Genomic DNA, 25,384 nt, shown 5'->3' with positions numbered 1-25,384 from the left:
TCAAAAATTGAGGAACCCTCATAAACTTATCATTAATGTATTAAAAATAGATAGCATCTGCCATGTTGCCCAACCATCTTGAATACAGTGATTGCTGTTCTGCCTAATCAGAACAGCGATTATAGGCTGGCCCCATACCAGAGGTGGAGGAGAACAGAAATGGTAGGCATTGGCATGCGGTGTAGGGGCATTTTAATTCCTATCTGCATTTCAAACTCAAGATATGAAGGATCAAATCTATGTTTTATCATTAAAGAAGATAGAAACAAAAACATGAAAGGGACAATACCACCACGATCTTAATAAAACCTAATCCTCTTTCTCCTCACCTCAAGTCTCATCTCCTGAAATGAAGTTGGGGCTCTAACACACAAAAATGTGCATAACCAAGTTATTTGCAATACTGTCATAGTTACTTAATGTGATCAGAAAAAAAACACAATCTGCTGACATCTACAGGTGAGATTTTACACCTCGTTTCCTGATGAGGTGTTCGCGGACCTGTTAGTTTTGGGGAGTTGTAATGCAATCAGTGTTCCTGTTCTTGATCGTGTGACATTTTTGGAAATTCAAACAGAAATGTGGTTGTTGTCACTTTAAGAGTTTCTCTCTTTTTATTTAAGAAAAAATATTTTAGATGATTTCATCTCAAATATTGAAACAGGTGCTTGTTGTAAAAATAAACCACTAAACCTTGTTCACACAGAGAATTATAAACATTTAATAATCATATAAATATTTTTTTTTTTTAAACATCTGTTTTCTGATTGATCAGCTCTTGTTGAGAGCAGCTGCCAGCTGGTTATAGTTCATCTTACTCAGGATCTCCTCGGTTACCTCCTTGGCTCCCTCAGCGTGGTACTTCTGGACCATGAGGTCAACAGTTCTGGCTCTGTCTGCGGCCTCTAGTCGGCTGACGGAGATCGGGTCAGTCCGGAGACTCAGGAAGCGCTGGAAGGTTTTCAGATCCTCTGAACCGAGACAGTTCAGCATCTGCAGCAGCTGCAGGGTCATATCTTCCTCCTGCAAGTCCAGCACCTTCACTGAGATGGGAGAGACCGGAACACAGATCAGACCGGATCCACACACATAAACTGATCTGCAAGACCGTTAATGTTGTGGTGATGGAGCTGTACTCCCTTAAGATGGTGTCGAAGAGGCCAAGATAAAGACAATGCTGGACAATACCTCCCACCCACTTCATGACGTGCTGGCCAGTCACAGGAGCACGCTTAGTGAGAGACTGAGATTACCCATAATGCACCATTGAATGACACAGGAAATCATTCCTCCCTGTGGATATCACATCCAACTAATGCACAGTACACCATTTTGCACATCCCCTACAGTAAAATAACAAATAACCAAATTTTACAGTTTAGGGTAAAATGTCAATCATATACTTTTAACCTTTGTAAGATTCTGGATATTTATAATTGAGCTATTTGTATATATTAATGCTATTTTTTATATTCTGTAACTTTGTAATATATTGTATTATTTAATTTCCTCAGGGATTAATAAAGGATTCTGATTCTGACGTTCATACTGTAGTAAGATCTGTCTATGTGAACACACTCAAAGATCTGAGGTCACTCTGGATTAAACAGACTATTCAGGTTAATTCATCAGAAATGTTTGAAACTACAGTTATTAATTAAAGGACTCATTAATAAATTTTATATTATCACTGTACCTGATAAACGTTTCTCAGGTGGAACAGCTGGATTTCTGATTAGCTGATGAAAGAGTCAGTAAGTTTGGTTTGATTAAAGCCTCTAAAGGACAAAAAGCATGTCGGGGTGCAGCAGTCTGAAACTGCTGGACACCAGCCAATTAAAGGACAGGATTCAGACGCATGAACACAAACTGGGAGGCAGGAAAAAAACACTGGTCAGAACAGGCAAACGTTCAATGGAGATGTCTGGTTGAAACAAAGAGAAGCTACAGGTTCACGAGCCTCCATGATAAAGTCTCACATTTTCAAGAACCATGATGTGTTTTCAGTTTGACTATGAATCAACTACAGTCACACAGGTAAAAGAAGGTCACATGTAGTGTGAATTACCTTTCAGCTGGATGACTCGGGCCCAGACCTCACACTCTTTGTTGCCAAACAGCCAGCCAATCAGACGGGATCCAGCCACATGACTCCTGAGCTGCAGCCTCACTTGTGTGGCTCCAGCCTTCAGCTGCACCTGGAATGACGGCAGGAAGTTGTTGTAGTCTCTGAAGTTCACGAACTTTGATGTCTGAAATGATAAAAACAACAAATGAGCTTCATGAGAGTGTGTGTGTAAAAATTAAGATCAAGGCTCTGATCAGGAAGCAGCTTCAAAAAACTCAGCTTTTTGTTTCTGAACAGCTGATGGAGTTCCAATTCGAGGATTCACCATGGCAATGGTAAACAAAGAGAAAGCAAATCATCAGGTGTTGACAGGTGAGAGCAGTAGCAGCGTGACACACCTCTGGCTGGATGACTGTGACGGGCTCTCCGATCAGTTTGTATGTGTGATTTGGGATCAGTTCGCAGTCAGGAATAGCTTCGATGTACTCAGCCCCAATCCGTCGCTTCCACTCCTTTCTCACCTGCACATCAGGTGATCAGTCAGAGTCACAAAGACTAATTCAGGTATTTGTTACAGGTGTCAGAGGATATCATTTCAAACATAAATCATTTGAAATTCAAACCTTACACTGCACTTTTCATGGATATTGTAAGGACCCTTCAGGCAGGGTCTGCTTACCTGAGTGAGGCAGACATTCCTGGGCAGCAGCAGGATGAACAGTGTGGAATTAGTGGGTTGAGAGAAGATCAACACCAGGCCAGCAATCTGGTCACTGGGCGCTGGTGTCACCAGACCAAAGCACGAGAAGCCTGAGATATCAACTGTCACATGACTATCGGTCACCTGACCTGGAGTGATAAAATCCACACAGTCCCCAGTGACATGAGCTACAGATAGGAAGTGCCGACCACCATCTGCAAGATAGAAAAACATTCATCCAGAGACCATCAACAAACGTCAGCCAGCGATGGCAATTCAGACGTGTCTGACATGGTAACCCTGGAATGAGCCAAACACAAAATGTAAATCTAAATTTCTCTCCAAAGTCTCGGACTCAGAGGATTAAACAAGATCAGAAAGTACTTTTCTTTCCTCCAAAACATCAGGCGAGGATGATTTCTTCTGCAGTTTCTGTTTGCAGTCATGAGTACGCTCATTAATTATCTGCTGCAAGGCCAGTAAACGTGGATGTGAATGTGAAGTTTGACCTCATGGTGGGACTGTGACATGTAACTGGCAGTAAACGTGTCAAAGAAACAATTAGTGACCTGAGAGTAGCTGGCAATGCGGCAGGTGGAGTCGCTGGAAGCTCCCAGTCAGCAGGTGGAACCTGAACAGAGCTCCTGCCACCTGCAGCCCTTTAGAGGACAGGAAGTCCACATCCCAGGGAACCATCTCGTACACCACGTCACCAAATCCCTCCAACACCAGGCCTGTCAGACTGCACCTGAACACACCGGGCTGCTGGCAGCGCAACCTGGCAACATGGAAACATGGAAGCATCACTGTTGATTTGTTAGCTCTTAACTGTGAGGTGATATTCAGAGCATCTAGACAGTGTTCACACCACTTCACTTGTTCCACATGATGTGATGTTACAGCCTTAAATTGTATTATACAGCCCTTTGCTGCATGTCTTCCCCCTTCTCTCTCTGCCCACGCTTTCCTGTCGTTTCTTCACTGAGCTTTCTAATAAAGTTGAAAATGGCCAAAAAATATTTGTTTATAGTATTTTCTCCAATTGATCTTTCTGAGTTAACTTCAGTGATTACTTCCTTCAAACCATCAATGAGTCTTTTAGACCCCATTCCTACAAGACTCATCAATGAAGTCCTGCCATTAACTAATGCTTCAATCTTAAATCTGTTCAACCTATCTGGGGGTTTGCTCACTATGTGTTTATACACCACTCTGCATTTAATCATTAGTGAGTCTAAATAAATCTAAGATTGTCTTCATACAAGAAACACATTCGACCACATCAGACATAAAAAATGCTGACTACAAGATGGCCATGTCACTATTTCAAACTCCAAAGCTCATCAAAGATCCATAGGGAAGGTACAATATGGTTCAAGTTGATATCCTATAACAAAAAATACATTTTATAAATATATATGGCCCCAGTGATGGCATTTGTAGAAAATTTGTAGAAAGGTGCATAGATAAATACTTAATACATAAAGAACTAAAGAAGGATGAAACCACAGTCATTATTTGTTGGGAGGCTTTAAAGCCCACGTCCTCATTTTAGGTTTGACAGAATTTTAGTAGATAGAGGTGAATGGCTTAAACATAAATTGAGCTGCAGTTTGGGGAAGGCCTCAAAGGGAACCTGCAGCGGCTCCCGGGCCTGGCAGATCCCTATGTACTACATAGAAGTGAAGAAGTGAAAGAATTGAAAAGGAGACGGAGGGTGAGAACAAAGAGCTTGTAGAACTGGGGGATCATATATAGATAAGAACCAGGGTCACGGGGGGTGCTGGAGCCCCCCGCGACCCAGGATCATATATAGATAAGAACCAGGGTCACGGGGGGTGCTGGAGCCCCCCGCGACCCATGCAGCCGTCAACCATCCGGACACAGCAGTGGGAGTTGGAGTACAGACCACGAAGGGCGTCTGCAAACTGCTGGGGGACTCCATAGTGATGTAGGATAGCCCATAGTCAGCCGGTGGACGCTGTCAAAAGCCTTCTTGAAATCGATAAAATTGATAGAAATCTTCCTTTGGTATTCCAATGTTTGTTCAACAATCATGCGGAGGGTGAAGATTTGCTTGACACATGACCAGCCACTCCGAAAACCAGCCTGCTCTTTTCACAATCGCTCATCCCCTACATGTCGTAGCCGACTCAAAAGAACGAGGCAACGAGGTAGAAAGAACAAACCATAGTATAAAATCGCTCAACTGAATGCTCCTATAGGGATGTGATGCAAACTAGAAGACTAGACAGAGACTAGACTCATTGAGATCATCAACAAGACTGGCTCTCTTCCACACTGTGTGTTTTGTACTGTATTCCTCCCCTCACCCCCAACCGGTCGCATCAGATGGCCCCTCCCTGAACCTCGTTCTGCTGGAGGTTTCTTCCTGTTAAAAGGGAGTTTTTCCTTCCCACTGTCGCCAAGTGCTTGCTCATAGGGGATCATATAGTTGTTGGGGTTTCTCTGTGTTATTGTAAGGCCTTTACCTTACAAAATAAAGCACCTCGAGGTAACTGTTGTTGCGATTTGGTGGTGTACAAGTGAAACTGAATTTAATTTAATTTAATTCCAAAATGGATTAAATTCATTTCACCTCAAAATTCTACAGAGAATACCCCATAATGTCTTGATGCATGCTCAATCATCCAGGTAAATAAATCTCAAAAGGTTGATTCTGTTCATTTGGACATAGCGTTTTCAGTGGGAGAAACGTTTCGTCAGTCATCCAAGTGACTTTTTCAGTTTGAAGAAGAAGAAAAAGAAGTGATGAAACATTTCTCTCACTGAAAACGCTACGTCCAGATGAACAGAATTAACCTCTTGGGGAATACCTCAAAATGACAAAGTGAAAAGCTCCAAGAGGTTTGATGGGGACCGTTGGTACTCGGCGATTTTCAGATCTCTCCAGAGATGTTCAGTCAGGTTCAAGTCTTGGCTCTTGCTGGGTCACTTCAGAGTGGTCCCCAGCCACTCCTTTGTTATCTTGGCTGTGTGCTTAGAGTCACTGTCCTGTTGGAACCGTCGCCCCAGTCCAAGGTCCAGAGCACTCTGGAGCAGGTTATCATCAAAGATGTCTCTGTACATTGCTGCATTAATCTTTCCCTTGACCGTCACTAGTTACCCTGTTTCTGCTGCTGAGAAATATTTTGAGGTGAAAAACTGAATTTAATCCATTTTAGAATAAGGCTGTAACATGACAAGACAACATGACAGTGTGGAACAAGTGACGCACTGTGAATACTTCCACTTTAGGGTAAGGTGGTATTGATGAACTCGTGTGATTTGGTGATAACGTCAGTATGTGTTGGGTCTGACAAACTGCCTCACAAGAACTTACAAATAAAAACACATCAAACACCACAAACGTAACTCGAGGTCACAACATCAAGAGCGGGGTCAACAGCAGCATAGCACCAGATCTGCCATAACCCTCCATTAAACCACATCAGCCAACAACCCTGTGTTACCTGAATATGCTCCCATCCTCGCTGACCTCAGGTGTAATCTCAACCTGCACAGACCAACAGGTAAAAAAAGGTTGATTAAAAAACTGGACTGATGAAAAAATCAACAATTAGCACATCAGTGACATCATAGTGACACAACTTACCTGTGGTGTATTTGTCTCCAACCTGATGTCAGAGTAGGTCAGTGATGTCACTGCTTCTGCTTGAAAATAGAGACCTGCAGAAAGATGACATCATCACATCACATGATTACATCCTTTCTGATAAATATCGAGTCAAGTGTAGCTTAGCTTAGCACAGATTTTGCATAAATACACAGCATTGGCACGATCTTCATCAGGATCTCCATGGCAACACGTTCTGCCCGATTGGATCCAAAGAGTTTTTCTAGAAGTCTCCACGTCGTCCGTCTGTCTGCGTGTTCCAACTGCTCTCCACCAATAGGAGAGTGACTTTCTGCAGTCATGTATTTGTTGACCAACCACTGGAAACACTTGAGCTCATCTGTGACCAGAAACTCCAACATCTCCATGATGACAACTGAGTCTGAGGCATTCTGGGGAAAAAAAATAGGACAGCTGGTGACATCACGGATCAAGGTGAATTGCTGGTCTTCAGACCTGACATTCCCTCTGAGCCTTGCTGAAACTGACAGGTGACAAAAACAAACCTTGCCCCTGATGTGATCCTCTTCCAGCTCCTGCAGTAAGAAGGGTTCTGATTGACCAAGGGCATGGTAGAACACTTTCTGAGCTTCCTCCCCCTTCCTGAGGAGCAGGTCTACCAGAGCCCGGTTCCTGTCCTTGCAAGCTCCGTAGATGGCGATGGCCTCCCTTTCTGAGGTGTTGAAGATCCTGCAGCATTGCAGGGCTTCCAGGATGGGGCCGGGTCTCTGGATCCTGCTGATAAGCTTCCGCCGCTGAGTCTTCACAAAGCCCTGGACAGGTTTTAGATCTAATTCAGGTCTTAGGGGGATCATGGTGAAGCGTACAGGGCGAACCTGATGATTTCCGCCGATTAGAGTCTGGACTGCGGCCAACACCGCTGGCGCTCTGTCCTCCTGGTAACACCTCATCATGGTTTTGGCGGTGCTGCAGGCATCAGCAGACCGCAGCCAGCGTGGGGGGATGGGGGGGAAGTCCTGCAGCAGGGCTGACTGACTGAGACCCCACTGGATCCTCCAGAGCTCCACAATTGGTAGCTTCGAGAGCTCCCGCAGCAGTACATCCTCCTTACCCTCCTCCACTGGGGTATTGGGTGAGTCCCAAACCTGAACTGTCTCCAGCATGTCACCCATGACTTAGTATGTGCCCTCAGCTTTGACTGATATGCCAAGAGAACTCCTGCAAGACAAGCAAAGAGGCAACAAAAACCCCTTCCAAATCAGTTCAATTCCGTTTCATTTTATTTATACAGTGCCAAATAACAACAATAATTGCCTCGAGGGGATTTATATTGTAAGGTAAACAGGTGTGCAGAGCCATAGCTGGACTGGCCATCGGGCATACCAGGTATTTGTCAGGTGGGCCGATGGTGATTTTTCGTTTTTATGGGCCGATGATTTTTTTGTTTTTTGTTTTTTCTTTTGTAACGGTATAAACAATGAAAGGTGGTGGATTGGCCAGATGCTGGCCTATGTGTAAAAATAACTCAGTTGTTTGGTGGTGGCTATGGCGGAGTTTCCACAGAGGCCAGCAGGTGAATGAGGGAAAGGGGAGGCAGGAGGAGGAGAGACCCGAGACGGTCGCTGAGTGTCAGGTGAACTGATCTTCAGGTAAGAAGTTATGACCTGCAGTTTATCTGGGTCAGATATAAACCAAGTTTAGGTGTAGTTTATTTTCGTTGTGCCAGCCTTTTACAGTCAGTTACAATACCTCGTACTGCGTGTTAGCTAGCATGACGGAGTTTCCATACAGCTGGGTGTGACCGGGGTCAAGTGAGCCGCTTCTTATCCGCCGCATAAATTTCCTTGCGCTTTTACACCAGTCTTTACGGTAGCACCTTTTCGCTTTCCCGATTGAAAGCCTAGACCCGCGCGCACGTGCACGCGCGCACACAAATTGCAATGGAACAGCCCAATACAACCAAAGTGACAGTCTGGTTGCATATTCAAAAATTCATTAAAAATCATCCTGAGTAGTTGAGGTCCCACTTTCAACACTCCCCTCCTCTGGGACACCTACTGTACCTCTGTGCCAAGTTTCAGGCAGATTTACTGTAGAATTCCTCAGATATTAAAGGACACTTGTATTCAATACAATACAGTCAATACAATAGAATTATGTAAATTTCAAAAATTCATTAAAAATCATCCTTAGTAGTTGAGGTCCCACTTTCAACACATTCCTCATCTGGGACACCTACTGTACCTGTGTTCCAAGTTTCAGCCAGATTTACTGTAGAATTCCTCAGATATTAAAGGAAACTTGTATTCAATTCAATACAGTCAATACACTACAATTATGTCAACTTTAAAAATTCATTAAAAATCATCCTGAATAGTTGTCCAACTGTCAACACATTCTTACTCTGGGATACCTACGGTACTTCTGGGCCAAATTTAATCCAGATTCACTGTAATATTCCTCAGAAATTACAGGAAACCTATATCCAATACAAGTACAGTTAATACAGTTAATACAGTTAATAAACTATAATTATGTCTATTTCAAATATTCATTAAAAATCATCCTGAATAGTTGCTATCCAGCTTTCAACACCGTCTTCCTCTGGGCGACCTACTGTACCTCTGGGCCAAGTTACATCTCAATCCGCTGTAATCTTTATCAAAAATTGAAAGAACAATTATTTGTCAAGGCTGGCTGTGTGCCTTTCAAAGTGACACTAAATAACAGAACTCAGGCACATCAGGGAATAATCCAAAAAGCGGTTTTATTAAACAAAAACAACATACAAAATATCCCTAACCCATACTACATAACCTAAAAAGAAACATAGTGGAAACAAAGGGACACTTAGAAGCACAAGAAAACAATACTATACTGAAAGGGCAAGAGACACAGCCCAAACATAATCCACAACTAAAACACCAAAAGAACAAGTCATCCCACATAGCAGACGGGTCTTGCCTGGATCTGGTGTCAAGCCGGCACTGCTGGCTGACTTCTGCCATGGTAAGTGGTATGTCATCCAGATATGGGCCAGGCTTGCCGTAGATGACACTGTTTATGTGATGGCATGCTATATCTGGCCTGATTGTGGTTCGCTGTATGTGGCCCAGGCTCATAGAAAACAGGTCTGGCCCGGATCCGGCATCAAGCTGGCACTTCTGACTGACTGGTGCCATGGCAGGGTGTATGTCAACCAGATGTGGGCCAGGTCTGGCAATGATGGCACTATTTATGTTCCTGTTTTAGTTAGAAGATCCAAATGCCATGTTGCAATACTATACTGCTATGGTAGCCAACGTTTCAAATGCAGGTTTGTCAAGTTTGTGAGTGTACACTTTATCCAAAACATAGTGAGGGTTTACTCATGTTTACCACCTGGTAGCTGTAGCTCAGGAGGTAGGGCAGGTCACCTACCTACTGATCGGAAGGTTGGTGGTTCGATCCCTGGCTTCTCCAGTCTGTGTGTCAAGAGTGTGAATGCAGTTAGGAAACACTCAGTTTAGAGAAAGTGTGTGAATGTGACATGTTGTATAGAGCACTTTGAGTAATATGGGAGTGTAAAAAAAGCGCTATATAAGAATCAGTCCATTCACTGTCTGAACAGAGTTTTGTCATGTTACTTTTGCACTATTATGTTCCAGCACATGTTGTTATTACATGGCTTAATTAAGGTACACATTAGGCTGACATCTGGGGCCAGAGCTGAAAGTGTTCTGGGCCAGCACAGGGCCAGCAGGGTGTCTGCAACTGGCCTTGTGCTGGCCCATGTGTGGGCCACCTCTGGTAAACCAGATCTGGGCCACCAAAGGGCCGTCATTCTTTGCGGTACACGGGCCATGTGTAAGCACATTGTGTGGGACAGATCCGGGCCATACCAATTTTGCTATGTGGGAGGAATTATGTAAAAATAGAAACATCATAAAAATGAAAATGAACATAAAGTAAAATGTACTGAAATGAACATCAGTATGGCCATCATTATTTGCTTGGAAAGTCTAAAGTTCCATGGCTTTGAACAGCCAGAGAATGCAATGCCCAGCTTAGAGTGACTAAAAGTAACTTCTTTTAACATTCTGTCATTCTGCTTCTATATCAAAAATCCACTAAAAATAGTCATTTGAAAAAAAATATTCGCCATTTTTCATCAGTTTGGGTTCCTCTGTTTATAGCAATTTTTAGAATAGAATCGAATACCTTTGTCACTATACACTTGTACAGTGAGATACAGAGCATCTCCTACTCATTGCAAACATGCTGGGGGGCTGGCTCTATCCGCCTTAGTGCAGCTGCCGTACCATACTGTGATGCAATAACTTAACAGGCTCTCAATGGGCGAGTGGTGGAAGGTCAGCAGAGGATGTCCGGGATGATTGCATTAAAGGCTGAGCTGTAGTCCACGAAGAGCATTCTGACGTAGCTCTGCCGCTGTTCTAGGTGACTCAGCACCGAGTGGAGGGTGATGGCGTCTTCTGTGGATCTGTTTGCGCGGTATGCAAACTGGTGGGGGTCGAATTCTGGGGGGAGGTAATCCTTGGTGTGCTGAAGGACTAGTCTCTCAAAGCATTTCATGATTACTGATGTGAGGGCCACAGGGCAATAATAGTTCAGGCTGGTGATGGGAGACTTCTTTGGCACTGGGATGATTGTGGGTGATTTTAGACAGGATGGGATGGCTGCTTCATCCAGTGAGAGGTTGAAGATTCTGGTGAAGATGAGGGTGAGCTGGTGGGCACATGCTCTTAGCACTTTACCACGTATTCCGTCTGGACCGGCTGCCTTCCTGGGGTTCACTGCTAGGAACACACATCTGATATCGTGCTCCGTTACAGTGAGTGGAGCAGTGCAGGAACCAGGTGAGGATGAGGATGGGAGCAGGGTTGAGGCAGATGAATGCTGCTCTTGTGGTGTTTCAAAGCGGGCGAAGAAGCTGTTTATTTCCTCTGCTAGCTGCACACTCAGGTTTTCTGTTTTCACAGTTCTGCCTCTGTGGTTTATGATGTTTATTATTCCCTGCCACACCTCTCGTGTGTTGTTGCTGGACAGGTGGGACCCCTTTTCAGGTCAGCTCGAGCAGACCTGTACAGAGCTCTGTCAACAGACCTAAAGTTGGCATCGTGGGCTTTGAGGAGTGTGCAGACCTCGCTGGTCATCTAGGGTTTTTGGTTTGAGAAAACCCGAATGCTTTTGTCCACAGTCACATTTGCAATACAGAACTTGATATAGTCCAGTACTGATCCTGTGAAAGTTTCTAATGCAATATATTATACTTTACCAATGTAACACTGCATGCCGAATCAATTTTGAAAATATCTGTGAATTTTGTATTGAAAAATGCAGGTATCTCTCAGAATTTATTTTCATGTTATCAAAAGTGTATTAAAAGTACAAGCATGAAAAATTACAAGAATGCAATAAAAAATATAACCAAACAAGCTTAATTTACACTTTGAAATACAGAAAATAATGAAAATATATAAATAACGAGTTTGGCCATATTTCAGAGCTGCAACATCACTGGAGTGCCCAAAAGCACAAGATGTGCAATACTCAGAGACATGGCCAAGGTAAGAAAGGCTGAAAGACGACCACCACTGAACAAGACACACAAGCTGAAACGTCAAAACTGGGCCAAGAAATATCTCAAGACTGATTTTTCTAAGGTTTTATGGACTGATGAAATGAGAGTGAGTCTTGATGGGCCAGATGGATGGGCCCGTGGCTGGATTGGTAAAGGGCAGAGAGCTCCAGTCCGACTCAGACGCCAGCAAGGTGGAGGTGGAGTACTGGTTTGGGCTGGTATCATCAAAGATGAGCTTGTGGGGCCTTTTCGGGTTGAGGATGGAATCAAGCTCAACTCCCAGTCCTACTGCCAGTTTCTGGAAGACACCTTCTTCAAGCAGTGATACAGGAAGAAGTCTGCATCCTTCAAGAAAAACATGATTTTCATGCAGGACAATGCTCCATCACACGCATCCAAGTACTCCACAGCGTGGCTGGCAAGAAAGGGTATAAAAGAAGAAAAACTAATGACATGGCCTCCTTGTTCACCTGATCTGAACCCCATTGAGAACCTGTGGTCCATCATCAAATGTGAGATTTACAAGGAGGGAAAACAGTACACCTCTCTGAACAGTGTCTGGGAGGCTGTGGTTGCTGCTGCACGCAATGTTGATGGTGAACAGATCAAAACACTGACAGAATCCATGGATGGCAGGCTTTTGAGTGTCCTTGCAAAGAAAGGTGGCTATATTGGTCGCTGATTTGTTTTTGAATGTCAGAAATGTATATTTGTGAATGTGGAGATGTTATATTGGTTTCACTGGTAAAAATAAATAATTGAAATGGGTATATATTTGTTTTTTGTTAAGTTGCCTGTAACACTCTCGTGTAATGCGACGAGCCAATAATCACTCCCGATGTTAGGCCGCTATAAAACTTTTTAATGCGTACACCAGCACACGGTAACACACACTGGCCGTACCGGAAGAACAAAACTCCCCCCACCATACTATTCCGGTTGGACTAGTCCCCCACAGTTATGGCAGGTCTGCATAAACCAATATTGCTCGGTGATCATTTAACCAATGATCTACATTGCCTAATAATTATGCACAGTAATAGTCACCTGCACACACAGATATCCCCCTAAAATAGCTAAAACTAAAAACTACTTCCAAAAACATTCAGCTTTGATATTAATGAGTTTTTTGGGTTCATTGAGAACATGGTTGTTGTTCAATAATAAAATTGTTCCTCAAAAATACAACTTGCCTAATAATTCTGCACTCCCTGTATAGGAGAAATCTGCTCTCTCTTTCCAGTCCCTGTCAGTACTCTTGCTGCAGCATTTTGGATTAACTGAAGGCTTTTCAGGGAGTTTTTAGGACTTCCTGATAATAATGAATTACAGTAGTCCAGCCTGGAAGTAATGAATGCATGAACTAGTTTTTCAGCATCACTCTGAGACGGGATATTTCTAATTTAAGAGATGTTGCACAAATAGAAAAAAGCAGTCCTACATATTTGTTTAATATGTGCATTGAAGGACATATCCTGGTCAAAAATGACTCCAAGGTTCCTCACAGTGTTACTGGAGGCCAAGATAATGCCATCCAGAGTAAGAATCTGGTTAGATACCATATTTCTAAGATTTTCAGGGCCGAGTACAATAACCTCAGTTTGATCTGAATTAAGAAGCAGAAAGTTAGCGGCCATCCAGGTCTTTATGTCTGTAAGACATTCCTGCAGTTTAACTAAATGGTGTTTGTTATCTGGCTTCATGGACAGATAGAGCTGGGTGTCATCAGCATAGCAGTGAAAATTTATGCTATGTCTTCTAATGATACTGCCTAGGGGAAGCATGTATAATGTAAATAGAATTGGTCCTAGCACTGAACCCTGTATAACTCCATAATTAACCTCAGCATGTGAAGAAGACTCTCCATTTACATGAACAAATTGGAGTCTATTAGATAGATATGATACAAACCACTGCAGCACAGTACCTGTAATACCTACAGCATGTTTTGCAGCCATCTTTTATGGTGTGGTCTGCTGGGGCGGCAGCATCTCTGCTGGGGACAGGAAGAGACTGAACAGGCTGATCCGCAGGGCCAGCTCTGTTCTAGGATGCCCTCTGGACCCAGTGGAGGTGGTGAGTGACAGGAGAATGGTGGCTAAGCTTTCATCCCTCCCACCCCATGCAGGAAACTCTAACAGCACTGAACAGCTCCTTCAGTGGCAGGCTGCGGCACCCACGGTGTGGGACAGAGAGATTTTGCAGGTCTTTCCTCCCTACTGCTGTCAGACTCCACAACAAAGACTACTTCTTTTTTTCTTTTCTTTTTTCTTTTTTTTTTTACCTTTTATTGTTTATTTTATTTTCACTTGCTGAATACGGGATAGACTTGACTGGAGGAAAGATAGGGGAGAAAGAACGAGGGAAAGAAAAACAGCTGAGAAGAGGGACGGGGAAAAAGGGCAAAAAACAAAAACCAACAGAATAAGCAGACAAAAAATACATATATCGATCACCTGGATCACCTGTTGAGAAAGAAAAAAGAAAACAAGCAGAAGAAAACGAGAGTAATAAAATAAACAACATCACAATGATATATGGGAATATGACAGTAAATACTAAATATTAAACATTATTGTGCAGCACGTAAGATCGACAGCGCACAGTGTGCTTTGAGGTAGGAGTCAAAAAGGGTGTAGTTTGTGTGTGTGATCACCCATGTGTACACCTGTGAGCATGGACGTGCGTGTTTTTTAAAAGGTTCCTTCATGTAATGATCTGCTAGAGGGTGTGGGGGGCCACTGCCCCGTTCTCCAGGGCATGAAGCAGGTATGGAGGAGATCAAAACTCCAGACATCCAGAGGCCCCCAGAACACAAGAGACCAAGGAAGACCAACAGAGGGGCAGCCACGCCACTATCCCGAAAAGAGCTGAGGAGAGTCCCAGATGAGGGGTCACTCAGCAGCCGCGGAGCAGAAGCCAGGGGGGGTTGCAGTGACGTGCCCGTGAGCTCCGCCGGCAGCCAGCTGTGCCCGAGTGACCGAGCCCCAGGCCGAGAGGCCGAGGGCACCCCACCCCCGAAGTGGCCCGAGCGAGCCCCAGGCTCCAGGCCCCGATAAGCAGCCACCAAGGAGTGAGCCGGTGTGTGCCTGGGCACCCATCCCCGGACACAAAGAACCACCAACGCACCGATGTCTGAGGGCATCCGCCACCGGCAGGGAAGGTGGTGGGGTGAGATAGGCCTCCAAACGTTGGAGGGCCTGAGATGTCCCCAGAGAGGTGGCGTCTGATACCCAACCTGACATATAGACACAGACATACAGGCACACACAGATACAAACATCCATTCCCACCCTCATGCTCTCATAAGCAATTACTCCACACTCAACCAACGTGGAGACAGACATAAAGAGATGCTGTACACACAATCACACTCCCCAAGCATACTCTAAGAACCGGGTCTAGGTACCTTTGCCCCTGGAGGGGGAAACTGCACCCAGACCCAGGTGGTGTTACCCTTTTCCCTGCGGTGGGGAGAAGCAGACCGCCCCGACTCCGCAGCAGCAGGGAGGCACCACAACAAAGACTTCAACTGATCAAACACACACAAACGAGTTATCTGCTTTAGGCTACGTGTTTGAGAATTATACCACGGGGTCAAGTACTTCTGATTTGAGGCCTTATTTTTCACAGGAGCTACAGTATCCAGTGTCATATGTGGTGAAGAGGCAAAATCAATTCACCTATATATTGTGTATTGTGCCTTAATTAAGTGTTCCCTGGTGTTTCCAAGTTGCAGTGTGTGTTACTACCAGTAAGTTTGGTAGTTCATGAAATAGAAGAGCTTCTGTTCCTGTAATATTGAATGTTGTTTTAAAAAGTGTCCAAAAACAGAAAATAAAGTATTTCAAAAGACAAGGAGTATGTCACAATGAATATATAATTTGAATTTATACAATTTAATTAATTCCGGCGTTAGCAGTTAAATGTTATGTATTTAGCACCAAATCACAAAAGCAGTCGCCTAAAGACACTTTATGTTGCTGGGTAAAAACACAACAATAATACAAAGAAAACAACAACAATTTAATTACCCAATATGAGCTAGCATTTAGTGAGAGTGGGAAGGAAAAACTCCATTTGAAGAGATAGAAACATCTGGCAGAAACAGGCTCAAGGAGAGACAGCTATCTACTGTGACTGGCTGAGGTTGATGAAAAGGAGACAGGACAACATATACACTGTGCAAGAGAGCAAGAAATACATAGGTCGTGTCCAAATTCATGGGCTGCATCCTCCTCCTGAGGACCCGGCCTGAGCGGTCTACGTGGGCCGGGTCCTCAGAAGGTCGGGTAGGCCGGAAGTAAATGGCTGGGGAAATTGGACGGTCTAGCCTTCTGGTTAGCGTCACCGCTGTCTCGGTGGAGTTGAATAAACTCGGCCGCCTGCTCCTTGCTATCTAAATTATAACAGGACACTGGCGTAAATTCTCCACCGTCTCATACTTCTTTTTAATCAGTTTTCTGTTTGACGTTTAGTCAGCTGTGTGAAAACCAACCAGGAACCCACCCGGGGGATTAATAAAGTTTTATTTTATCTAATCTAATCTAATAACTTTAATCTCAGCCAAACTGATTTACTCACGAACAAGTAAAACACTGAAAAAAGCCAAACAATATCATTTCTAGGTTGTCTAAGTGACTTATATATTACGTTTAACCAGAGTAGCGAAAGTCCGCGGTGATCTGAAAATGATGTGCCGGGAGTTGTGCCGTTCTCGGCGGCTTCAGTGGCCCTGGAGCTCCCGGCTAGCTATCGAGCTGGTGGGTAACAGACGTCTCCGAAAACGTCGGCACACTTTTGCAAATATGCGATATCTTGATAAACCGAGCAGATATTTGATGTTTACACAGCTACTTTCTCGCCTGAAAATATGTTAAAAGTGTATTTTGTGACCCAGAAAGATTAATAAGAGTAATTTTAAAACTTAGTAGCGGCCGCCATTGTTGGAAACTGGAGTTTGGCTGGGCCGCGCTATGAATTCTGGGATATGGTGGGCCACGAAGGACACCTAGGGGCATGTTTATAGAAGATAAATATACCAAATATGTCCAGAATTTTTGGCCTTGACAGGTAGCGCAGGAGTAGACTGCCAAGGCTACTAGCTCGTGTGTGACACGCTGAGGTCGCTGGTTCGAAACCACTCTGTGCCTCGGCAGCAGCTGGTGGGGTGCTGGGCTGCGCTTAAAGAACCGGCGCCCCTGCCTTTTTTGCCCATTTCTTTTCCTTTTTCTGCTGCCCGCCATGTTTCTCTATTTAGAATAATGACACTTGCTGTCATTATATGTTAAAAGTGTATTTTGTGACCCAGAAAGATTAATAAGAGTAATTTTAAAACTTAGTAGCCGCCGCCACGAAGGACACAACCGACCCTTCCTTCAAATTCGGGGAAAAGGAGGACGCATTTGTCGGCTGCGTAATCGGTCTACAAATGCGGCCTCAGGAGGATGCAGCCCATGAATTTGGACACGACCATACTAACTAATGATTAAATGCAGAGAGGTGTATAAACACAGAACGAGCAAAGAAGGAAAAAATTCATACATCATGGGAAGCCCGCAAGAGCCTAGGCTTATTGCAGCACAAATAAGGGAAGATTCAGGGTTACCTGATCCACTCTAACTGTATTATTTGTCAAAACTGAAGGTTTTAATGCTAATCTCAAAAGCAGAGATGGGTGTTTGTCTTCTGAATTAATATAGAATAGAATAGAATAGAATAGAATTCAACTTTATTGTCATTGCACATGTCACAGGTACAAGGCAACGAAATGCAGTTTGCCTCCATCCAGAAGTGCTTTAGCCATGATATAGATATATTACAATATATATTAGCAATAATATAGGTATGTAAGTATATTACAGAAATGGGTCTATTATGGTATGTTACAATGTACACGGTATGAAGGTATGTTATGAATATGCTATAACTATAAGTATGTACAGGCTGTAGTGAGTACAAGCTATGTACAGGCTATGAACAGGGTATAAATATGAAAAACTATACAGAATATGAAATAAAAAAAACTATACAGAAATATGAGATATACAGCTATACAGAAATGTGAACTATGCAGGTTATAAACAGTTGTAGAATTAAAAATTATCGTATTGGACAGAATGATGTGAGCTGCATCCACAGAAGAGAGGCCTGAGAGATGAAGACTCTGATTCCCGTTCAACCTTAAAATTCTGTAGGAACCACAAGTACACCTAATATTCCAAAATTAAAATCTGGATTTCAAAGCGAGTCAGTGAAGACAAGCAAATATGGCTGAAATATGCTGTCTCTTTATAGTCCCTGTCATGACTCTCTCAGCAACACTTTTGATCCATCAATATTAAAAAATTAATGATGCAGCGAATTGAGATGAAACCTGGCCCACAGGTACAGTAGGTGTCCCAGAGGAAGAATGTGTTGAAAGTTGGACCTCAACTATTCAGGCTGATTTTTAATGAATTTTTGAAATTGACACAATTATAGTTTATAAGCTGTATTACATTGAATACAAGTTTCCTGTAATTTCTGAGGAATTTTACAGTAAATCTGGCTGAAACTTGGCACAAAGGTACAGTAGGTGTCCCAGAGTAAGAATCTGTTGAAAGTTGGACCTCAACTATTCAGGATGATTTTTAAGGAACTGTTGAAATAGACATAATCCTATTGTATTGACTGTATTGCATTGGATACAAGTTTCCTGTAATTTCTGAGGAATATTACAGTGAATCTGGATGAAATTTGGCACAGAGGTACAGTAGGTATCCCAGAGTAAGAATGTGTTGACAGTTGGACATCAACTATTCAGGATGATTTTTAATGAATTTTTGAAAATGACATAATTGTAGTGTATTGACTGTATTGAATTGAATATAAATGTCCTTTAATTTCTGAGGAATTCTACAGTAAATCTGCCTGAAACTTGGCACAGAGGTACAGTAGGTGTCCCAGAGGAGGGATCTGTTGAAAGTGGGACCTCAACTACTAAGGATGATTTTTAATGAATTTTTGAAATTGACATAATTGTATTGACTGTATTGCATTGAATACAAGTTTGCTTTAATATCTGAGGAATTCTACAGTAAATCTGGCTGAAACTTGGCCCAGAGATACAGTAGGTGTCCCAGAGGAGGGATGTGTTGAAAGTTGGACATCAACTATTAACAATGATTTTTAATGAATTTTTGAATATGCAACCAGACTGTCACGATGGTTGTATTGGGCTGTTCCATTGCAATTTGTCTGCGCGCGTGCACGTGCGCGCGGGTCTAGGCTTTCAATGGGGATATAAAGCGAAAAGGCGCTACCGTAAAGACTGGTGTAAAAGCGCAAGGAAATTTATGCGGCGGAGAAGAAGCGGCTGACTTGACCGCGGCTCACAAATGACGGCTCACTTGACCGCGGTCCCAGAACCGCTATGATGTTACTGATAGTGAACTTTATTTTATTCATAAGGTTAGTTAGTAGAGTTGCCAACTGTCCCGTAAAAAACAGAATCATCTCGTATTCAGAGAAAATATTATGTTTCGTATTGAGCCGAAAAGGAACCCAGTTTGTCCCGTACTTCAGCTAGAATAAAAAAAAGACAGAAAGCTGGAGTTATTCTGTGTCTTTACGCTGCACAGCTGCTTTTTCTTCTATCATTCATTTCTTAAAATGTCTCGCTTTGAATAACTAATTATCTGAATATATAGGTGTTTGAGAATTATACCAGTACATCTGATTTGAGGCTCTATTTTTCACAGGAGCTACAGTATCCAGTCATACGTAGTGAGGAGGTAAAATTATTAAGAAGATAATCGACCTCTGTTGGACTAGCGTCTAGGTCAGGGGTCGGCAACCCGCGGCTCCGGAGCCGCATGCGGCTCTTTAGTCCTTATACCGCGGCTCCGCGTGGTTTGGGAAAATAAATTAGAAGTATTTAGCTGAAGTGTATTTTATTTATGTTAGTTCTTTTTAACTCGTAGTTCTAAATTGGAAGATTGTTGTGATTTTGAAATATAAAAATAAAATTATATTCTATTATTTTTTCATCGCTCAAAATAAGAGTCACACTCGCGGAAGCCGAAACGCCGTGCATTTATCGAGACTTTCAACCCTACGGATCTTCGGATCCACATTATGTCAGCAGCTGTTCTCCACCGTGAACTATGTTAAAGACAAACACCGTGAGTAAACTGACTTCGTATATCCCCGATTTGCGGACTCTGTGCACAGAGGTTCAGGAGCAAAGTCCCATTGTAAACAAATCACAGCAGACCCGACGATGTTTCCATGAACACGCTTTTGAGCATCTCTTTATTGAGCACTTTTCACACACGGTTGCTGTACGCATACAGCCAGCTGTAGCTTTTCAGCTCACAGCCCGACATACACCACCAACAACACAGCACAGATAGCGCAGACGTAAAGGCAGCGAGGCGTGATTGCGGGTGTCGCCCAGGTGCGTCCCACTCCCCTGCAGCGGCGCTGCAAACCACGCCCCGCCGCACGCATTAACCAGGTAAAATACATATTTAGGCAGAATTTTGCAAATATCTATTTTTCATTTTTCAGCAGCATAGTGCTTTTTCCAATTATTTTTAAGAGTCAGGTCAAGGCTCCAACAGCCCAAAGGCGATATAAGGGTGGCGGCTGACAACAGTTTTTGTTTGCTACATGGATCATTTTAGTTCAGCTGGGTGTCTTTCCTTTTGTTATATTTCTTTAAGAGTTCAAAATGTGTTAATTACGTAAATAAAATGTAATTTTCTCTGTAGCACTTCATGGATTTCATAAGCAATACACCTTAGTTGTTCACACAAAGCACAAAGGTAAAAAACAATATATACAGTGTTATCTTCATTTTAGATGTCAAAAAGTATTTGCGGCTCCCAGTGTTTTCTTTTGCGTGGAAACCGGGTCCAAGTGGCTCTTTGGGTGTAAAAGGTTGCAGACCCCTGGTCTAGGTAGCTGCTCTGCTCTGTGTTAGTACAGGGCATTGAAGATGATAACAGTGGGTGGATTATATTCTTAAACGTAGTTACAGCACTTTCAGAAACACATCTTCTCTGATGCAATCTACTCCCCACTGCTGTGTAATCAATTATTGTAAATTTAAATGTTATTAGGAAATGATCAGACAAAAGAAGGTTTTCACGAAACACTGTTAAATGTTCTGTTTCTATGCCATATGTTAAAACAAGATCCAGAGTGTGATTAAAGTTGTGTGTGGGTTCTTTTACATTTTGAGAGAAGCCAGTTCTGAGGCTGTCATTTTTAGCATCTACATTTTATCTGAGCTGAGCACAAAATAAGACAGAAACTCTGAGCCTAAGGATTTCATTGTCATACTGTGCCATTGTTACCTGTATTGGACAAATAAAATACTTGAAACTCCTTTTCCTGTCTCCTTCTCTCACCCCAACCGGTCACAGCAGATGGCCGCCCCTCCCTGAGCCTGGTTCTGCCGGAGGTTTCTTCCTGTTAAAAGGGAGTTTTTTCCTTCCCACTGTCGCCAAGTGCTTGCTCATAGGGGGTCATATGATTGTTGGGTTTTTCTCTGTATGTAGACTGATGCTGGGCTTGGGGCAGAAAAGTAGGGGAGACCAGGGATAGTTGTAACGTGGGTCAGTTGTAACACTTCCAATTTCTCCAATCAGGGCTAAGTTTCAAATGATGTGACTCATCCTGTGCATGCCCAATTCAGTTCTGCTATCACATGTGAAAAATCAGCACATTTTGTCAAACACAGACAATTTAACACGAAAAAAAGTAATTTGTATGCCAAAAAGTAAGTTTTTCTACTTTATTTCAATTTCTAATAGCATTATGTGCTTTGCAGTTAAACTCATCAAACTTAAATTATGTTATTTGTATGTCTATGGGGATATATTCTGTGTTGGTCTTTAGTGCTAATGTTTTAGCCGTTGGCTGTATTGTTAGCTAGTTCATGGCTATAGGAGTCTGGGTCAGTTGTAACAGCAACAGTCTGGGTTAGTTGTAACAATAATGCAGATGTTACAACTTACCACACTATTACTTTAACTTATATTACACAAGTTGGGGCAACGACATCAGCAGAGAGAGGTTCACTGGTCGCTTTTGTATATGCGGTTAATGCCATTGGCAACACAATTCCTCCACTGTTTGTGTTCCCACACATACATTATGCAGACCACTGTGTCAGAGATGGACCAGTAGGAAGTATTGGTAGTGGAAATAAATCAGGATGGGTGCAAGAAACAGATTTCCTCATCTTTCTGAAGCACTTTGCAAACCACACCAAGGTAAGCCATGATAAAAAGTAATGGAATTGCGATGCTGGTGAACAACTACATTTTTTTAGCTTCATTGTTATGTTCAAAATTGGTGCAAGAGTTGTAGGTTATAATGCCCACTGAGCCAATGAGGCCAAACTCAAGGAAGACCAACCAAAATTAATGAAATATTCAGTTGCAGAAAATTCCATAATTTGTCTTTTTTGGGGGGTTGGAATATGTTCAAAAGCTAGATTTCTGCATTCTGTCACACACACACACATAGCTACATAAATGGCTCTAAGTGCATTCATGTGTTGAATAAACAAAGATTACATGTTAATGTTTTGTCAGTACCCTTATTTCATTGTGTTACATTTCACCCCAGGATATGTTACAACTAACCCAGACTATGGGGTTAATTGTAACATTTCACTCTTTGTGTTTGAGACCATACCGTGCAATGGGTAATTGTGCTGCAGAGAAAATAGCTGCACTATTTAATAGCCGAGACATGTAAATACTTTGCATTACATTTTGAATCCACTACCTTAAAAGAGCTCCAATTTACAGACAGAAATGTCAAAAATGTTACAACTATCCCCGGTCTCCCCTAGTCTTCCACCGAATTGGCAAACCTTTACAGTCTGAATACAACTCAATAAATGTCCGTTCACACGATTTTAAACCCTCACACACTTTTTGACTTTTATATGTAAACTGTGCCTGTTCGTGCAGATTAAACATATTTTCTACAAATTCGGTCAAGCTGATACCTCCACTGCTGTAAATTACATTTTCAGATAAGCAGTGTTAAGAAAGAAAAAAAGAAAATATGAATATTACTGCACTTTGAACTGTGTTTTATTGTTATTATCTGTATATGACTGTTTCAGGAGAACTGTAACACTTGTTGTTGTTGTTTTTTTAAGGCAGTCAATTTGAATGAGTAAACGAGACTGACAGGTTTGAGAAATCATTGTTTTAAACAACAATCATTTAAATTGAGGACAGTCTGAGCGTATAGCAGCTCTGTTAGGGTAACAAAGGTACTACGAGGTATTTAAGATTATTATTCCGGACTTTATGTGAGAAGAAGGATTTGCCTTTGTTTACAGTGATATTATCTGTATCCGGATTTGTCTTTGATAAAATCGTCAATAATCAGAGTCACTCTAACATTAACAATAAACACAAACAGAAAGGAGAGCGAGGTTAAGTGAAGCTGCTGAGGTGGAGCCGGAGCTCCGTCTGATCTGATAGAACGTGTTGGATATGGCTGAAGCAGCGAATTCAGCTTCAGCGTGTCTGAAAGGATTTCTGCTTAAAGCAGCACGCTTATGACTTTGATAAAAGAAGAAAAGATCACAGCTAATAAAGTCACAGCTACACGTGCATGCCTCTGTTCTTTCTCCTGCTAAAGAAAATTAAATAATAATGATAATGATAAAATGATGCTATGAGTGCAGAATTCTGACTGCTGAGGTCGAGGCTCTGTGTCTGCTCAGCCCTAACAGCATTAAAATCTTTAACTTAACAGAATTAATCTCAGAGTGCTCTCTTGACAGCAGCAGAAACAGAACGAATAAATCTTTAAAAATCAAACTAAGCCGTCACAGACCCTCTGAATCGTGTTCAGCCACGAGCAGATCGGCAGGTAAAGCAATTGTTCTTACCTGAGAGCAGCTCTTCAGGTGAAACTTTCTTACAGGAGCTTTTAAAAAACAAGCTCAGTGCGGCGTGATGGGTTTGAACTCTGAGAAACAAGATTACAGCCAGTCTGAGTGATGAAGAGTCTCGGTTTTCATCACGAAAACAGGAAGTTTGATCGTTTCAGCTGCAGATGCTCACTTTAAAACCACAGAGATGAGGTCAGTGTGAAAAACCAGGCCAAAACTCCCCGTCAGCAGGAAGAGGCCTGAACTAAAAGTCAGAGACCACCACAACCCACACCAGCCTCTAGCAATCCCCCACTCACTCTTGAGAGACAGGATGTGAGGCGTGTACTCTGTGCAGCGAACCCCAGGAAGTCTGCAGGCCCCGATGGAGTACCTGGGAAGGTCCTCAAAGCATGTGCCGAGCAGCTAGCACAGGTCTTCACTGACATCTTCAACCTGTCTCTGGAACAAGCCGTCATTCCACCCTGCCTGAAATCTACCATAATCATCCCCATCCCCAAAAAGTCACCCATAACCAGTCTCAATGACTTCCGTCCAATTGCACTAACCCCTGTCATCACTAGTCAAGCCCTAGTCAAGAAAGCGCAGCAGCGGCTACACTTCCTAAGGGTGCTCAGGAAGGAGCAACTAAACACCCTGCTGCTGGTGACCTACCTATGCAGTGACAGTGTGGCACGCCAGCTGCACGGAGGCAGACAAGAAGAGACTGCAGAGGGTGGTAAACACAGCACAAAAAATCATTGGCTGCCCCCTGCCCTCCTTGTCTGCCGTCTACAACTCCTGTTGTCTTAGTAGGGCCAGAAACATTTTAAAGGACACTACCAAGCCAGGCTACCATCTTTTCAACCTACTGCCCTCTGGCAGGTGCTTTAGATCCATAAGGGCCAGAACAAACAGACTCAGGGATAGCTTCTTCCCCAAAGCCATCACCATACTCAACTCAAACTTGTACAAAAAGTAATCTGCACTGAAATATCATCAATTCTCTGTCTGTCTCTGTCAGTACTGTACTGTGTATTTATATTTATAGTAAGTGTATAGTTAAATTATTGTATAGTTTTTATAATGTGCTATAAGCACATGTGCACTTTTATAGAGCTGTTTCTAATCTCGTTATATTATGTATAATGACAATAAAGGCTTTCAATTCAATTCAAGACGGTCAGTAAAATCCCAGGAACCCCAAAAAGATCTAAACTCTGAGTCTAATCAATCAGAGCCAATAAAGGCCTTTTAATCATTTCACTGCTCTGAGTGACTCACAGGGATGAAAACAGACTGGAGCAAAACACTGAACTGAACAAGAGCTCTGTTTGCTGTGTGTGATAAAGCTGAGGTAAGGTTTCAGGTGTAACAGGTAGGTCAGGCTGGAGGATCGTCACAGTTAAGGCGATGAGGCCCTCGTCTCGGTGACGCCTGGCAGACGGAAGGTTAAGGTTACTTTATTTATACCCATAGGTAAATTTGCTTTACAGAAAAATTATAGCATTTGGCATCTCTTCCCAAAAGACACACACACC

At 42.8% G+C, this 25,384-nt stretch overlaps 1 protein-coding gene across 1 annotated transcript; it reads right to left on the bottom strand.

Moving 5' to 3' along the window:
- Positions 1-673: 673 nt before the first annotated feature.
- On the bottom strand, positions 674-23,992 carry LOC116323259. Its single transcript, XM_031743546.2, has 10 exons — positions 23,862-23,992; positions 6,912-7,584; positions 6,557-6,797; positions 6,385-6,458; positions 6,242-6,285; positions 3,338-3,546; positions 2,748-2,983; positions 2,467-2,589; positions 2,069-2,252; positions 674-1,043 (listed from the first exon to the last, which is right to left on the bottom strand). Exons 2-10 carry the CDS (start codon positions 7,536-7,538, stop codon positions 772-774), a joined length of 2,010 nt encoding a protein of 669 aa, XP_031599406.1. The 5' UTR covers positions 7,539-7,584; positions 23,862-23,992; the 3' UTR covers positions 674-771.
- Between the last annotated feature and the right edge of the window lie 1,392 nt (positions 23,993-25,384).

This window comes from Oreochromis aureus, linkage group 23 (genome assembly GCF_013358895.1).
Source record: "Oreochromis aureus strain Israel breed Guangdong linkage group 23, ZZ_aureus, whole genome shotgun sequence".
Classification (NCBI taxonomy): domain Eukaryota; kingdom Metazoa; phylum Chordata; class Actinopteri; order Cichliformes; family Cichlidae; genus Oreochromis; species Oreochromis aureus.
This window is presented reverse-complemented; position numbering and strand designations above follow the sequence as displayed.

Bases quoted from the DNA above. Each gene is read 5' to 3' on its own strand.
- LOC116323259 (XM_031743546.2), bottom strand. From the start codon at position 7,538: ATGGGTGACATGCTGGAGACAGTTCAGGTTTGGGACTCACCCAATACC. The intron at 6,798-6,911 runs GTTTGTTTTTGT...TTTTTTCCCCAG, and splicing joins AGGATCACATCAGGGGCAAG to AATGCCTCAGACTCAGTTGT. The intron at 6,459-6,556 runs GTATTTATGCAA...ATCTTTCTGCAG, and splicing joins GAAGATCGTGCCAATGCTGT to GTCTCTATTTTCAAGCAGAA.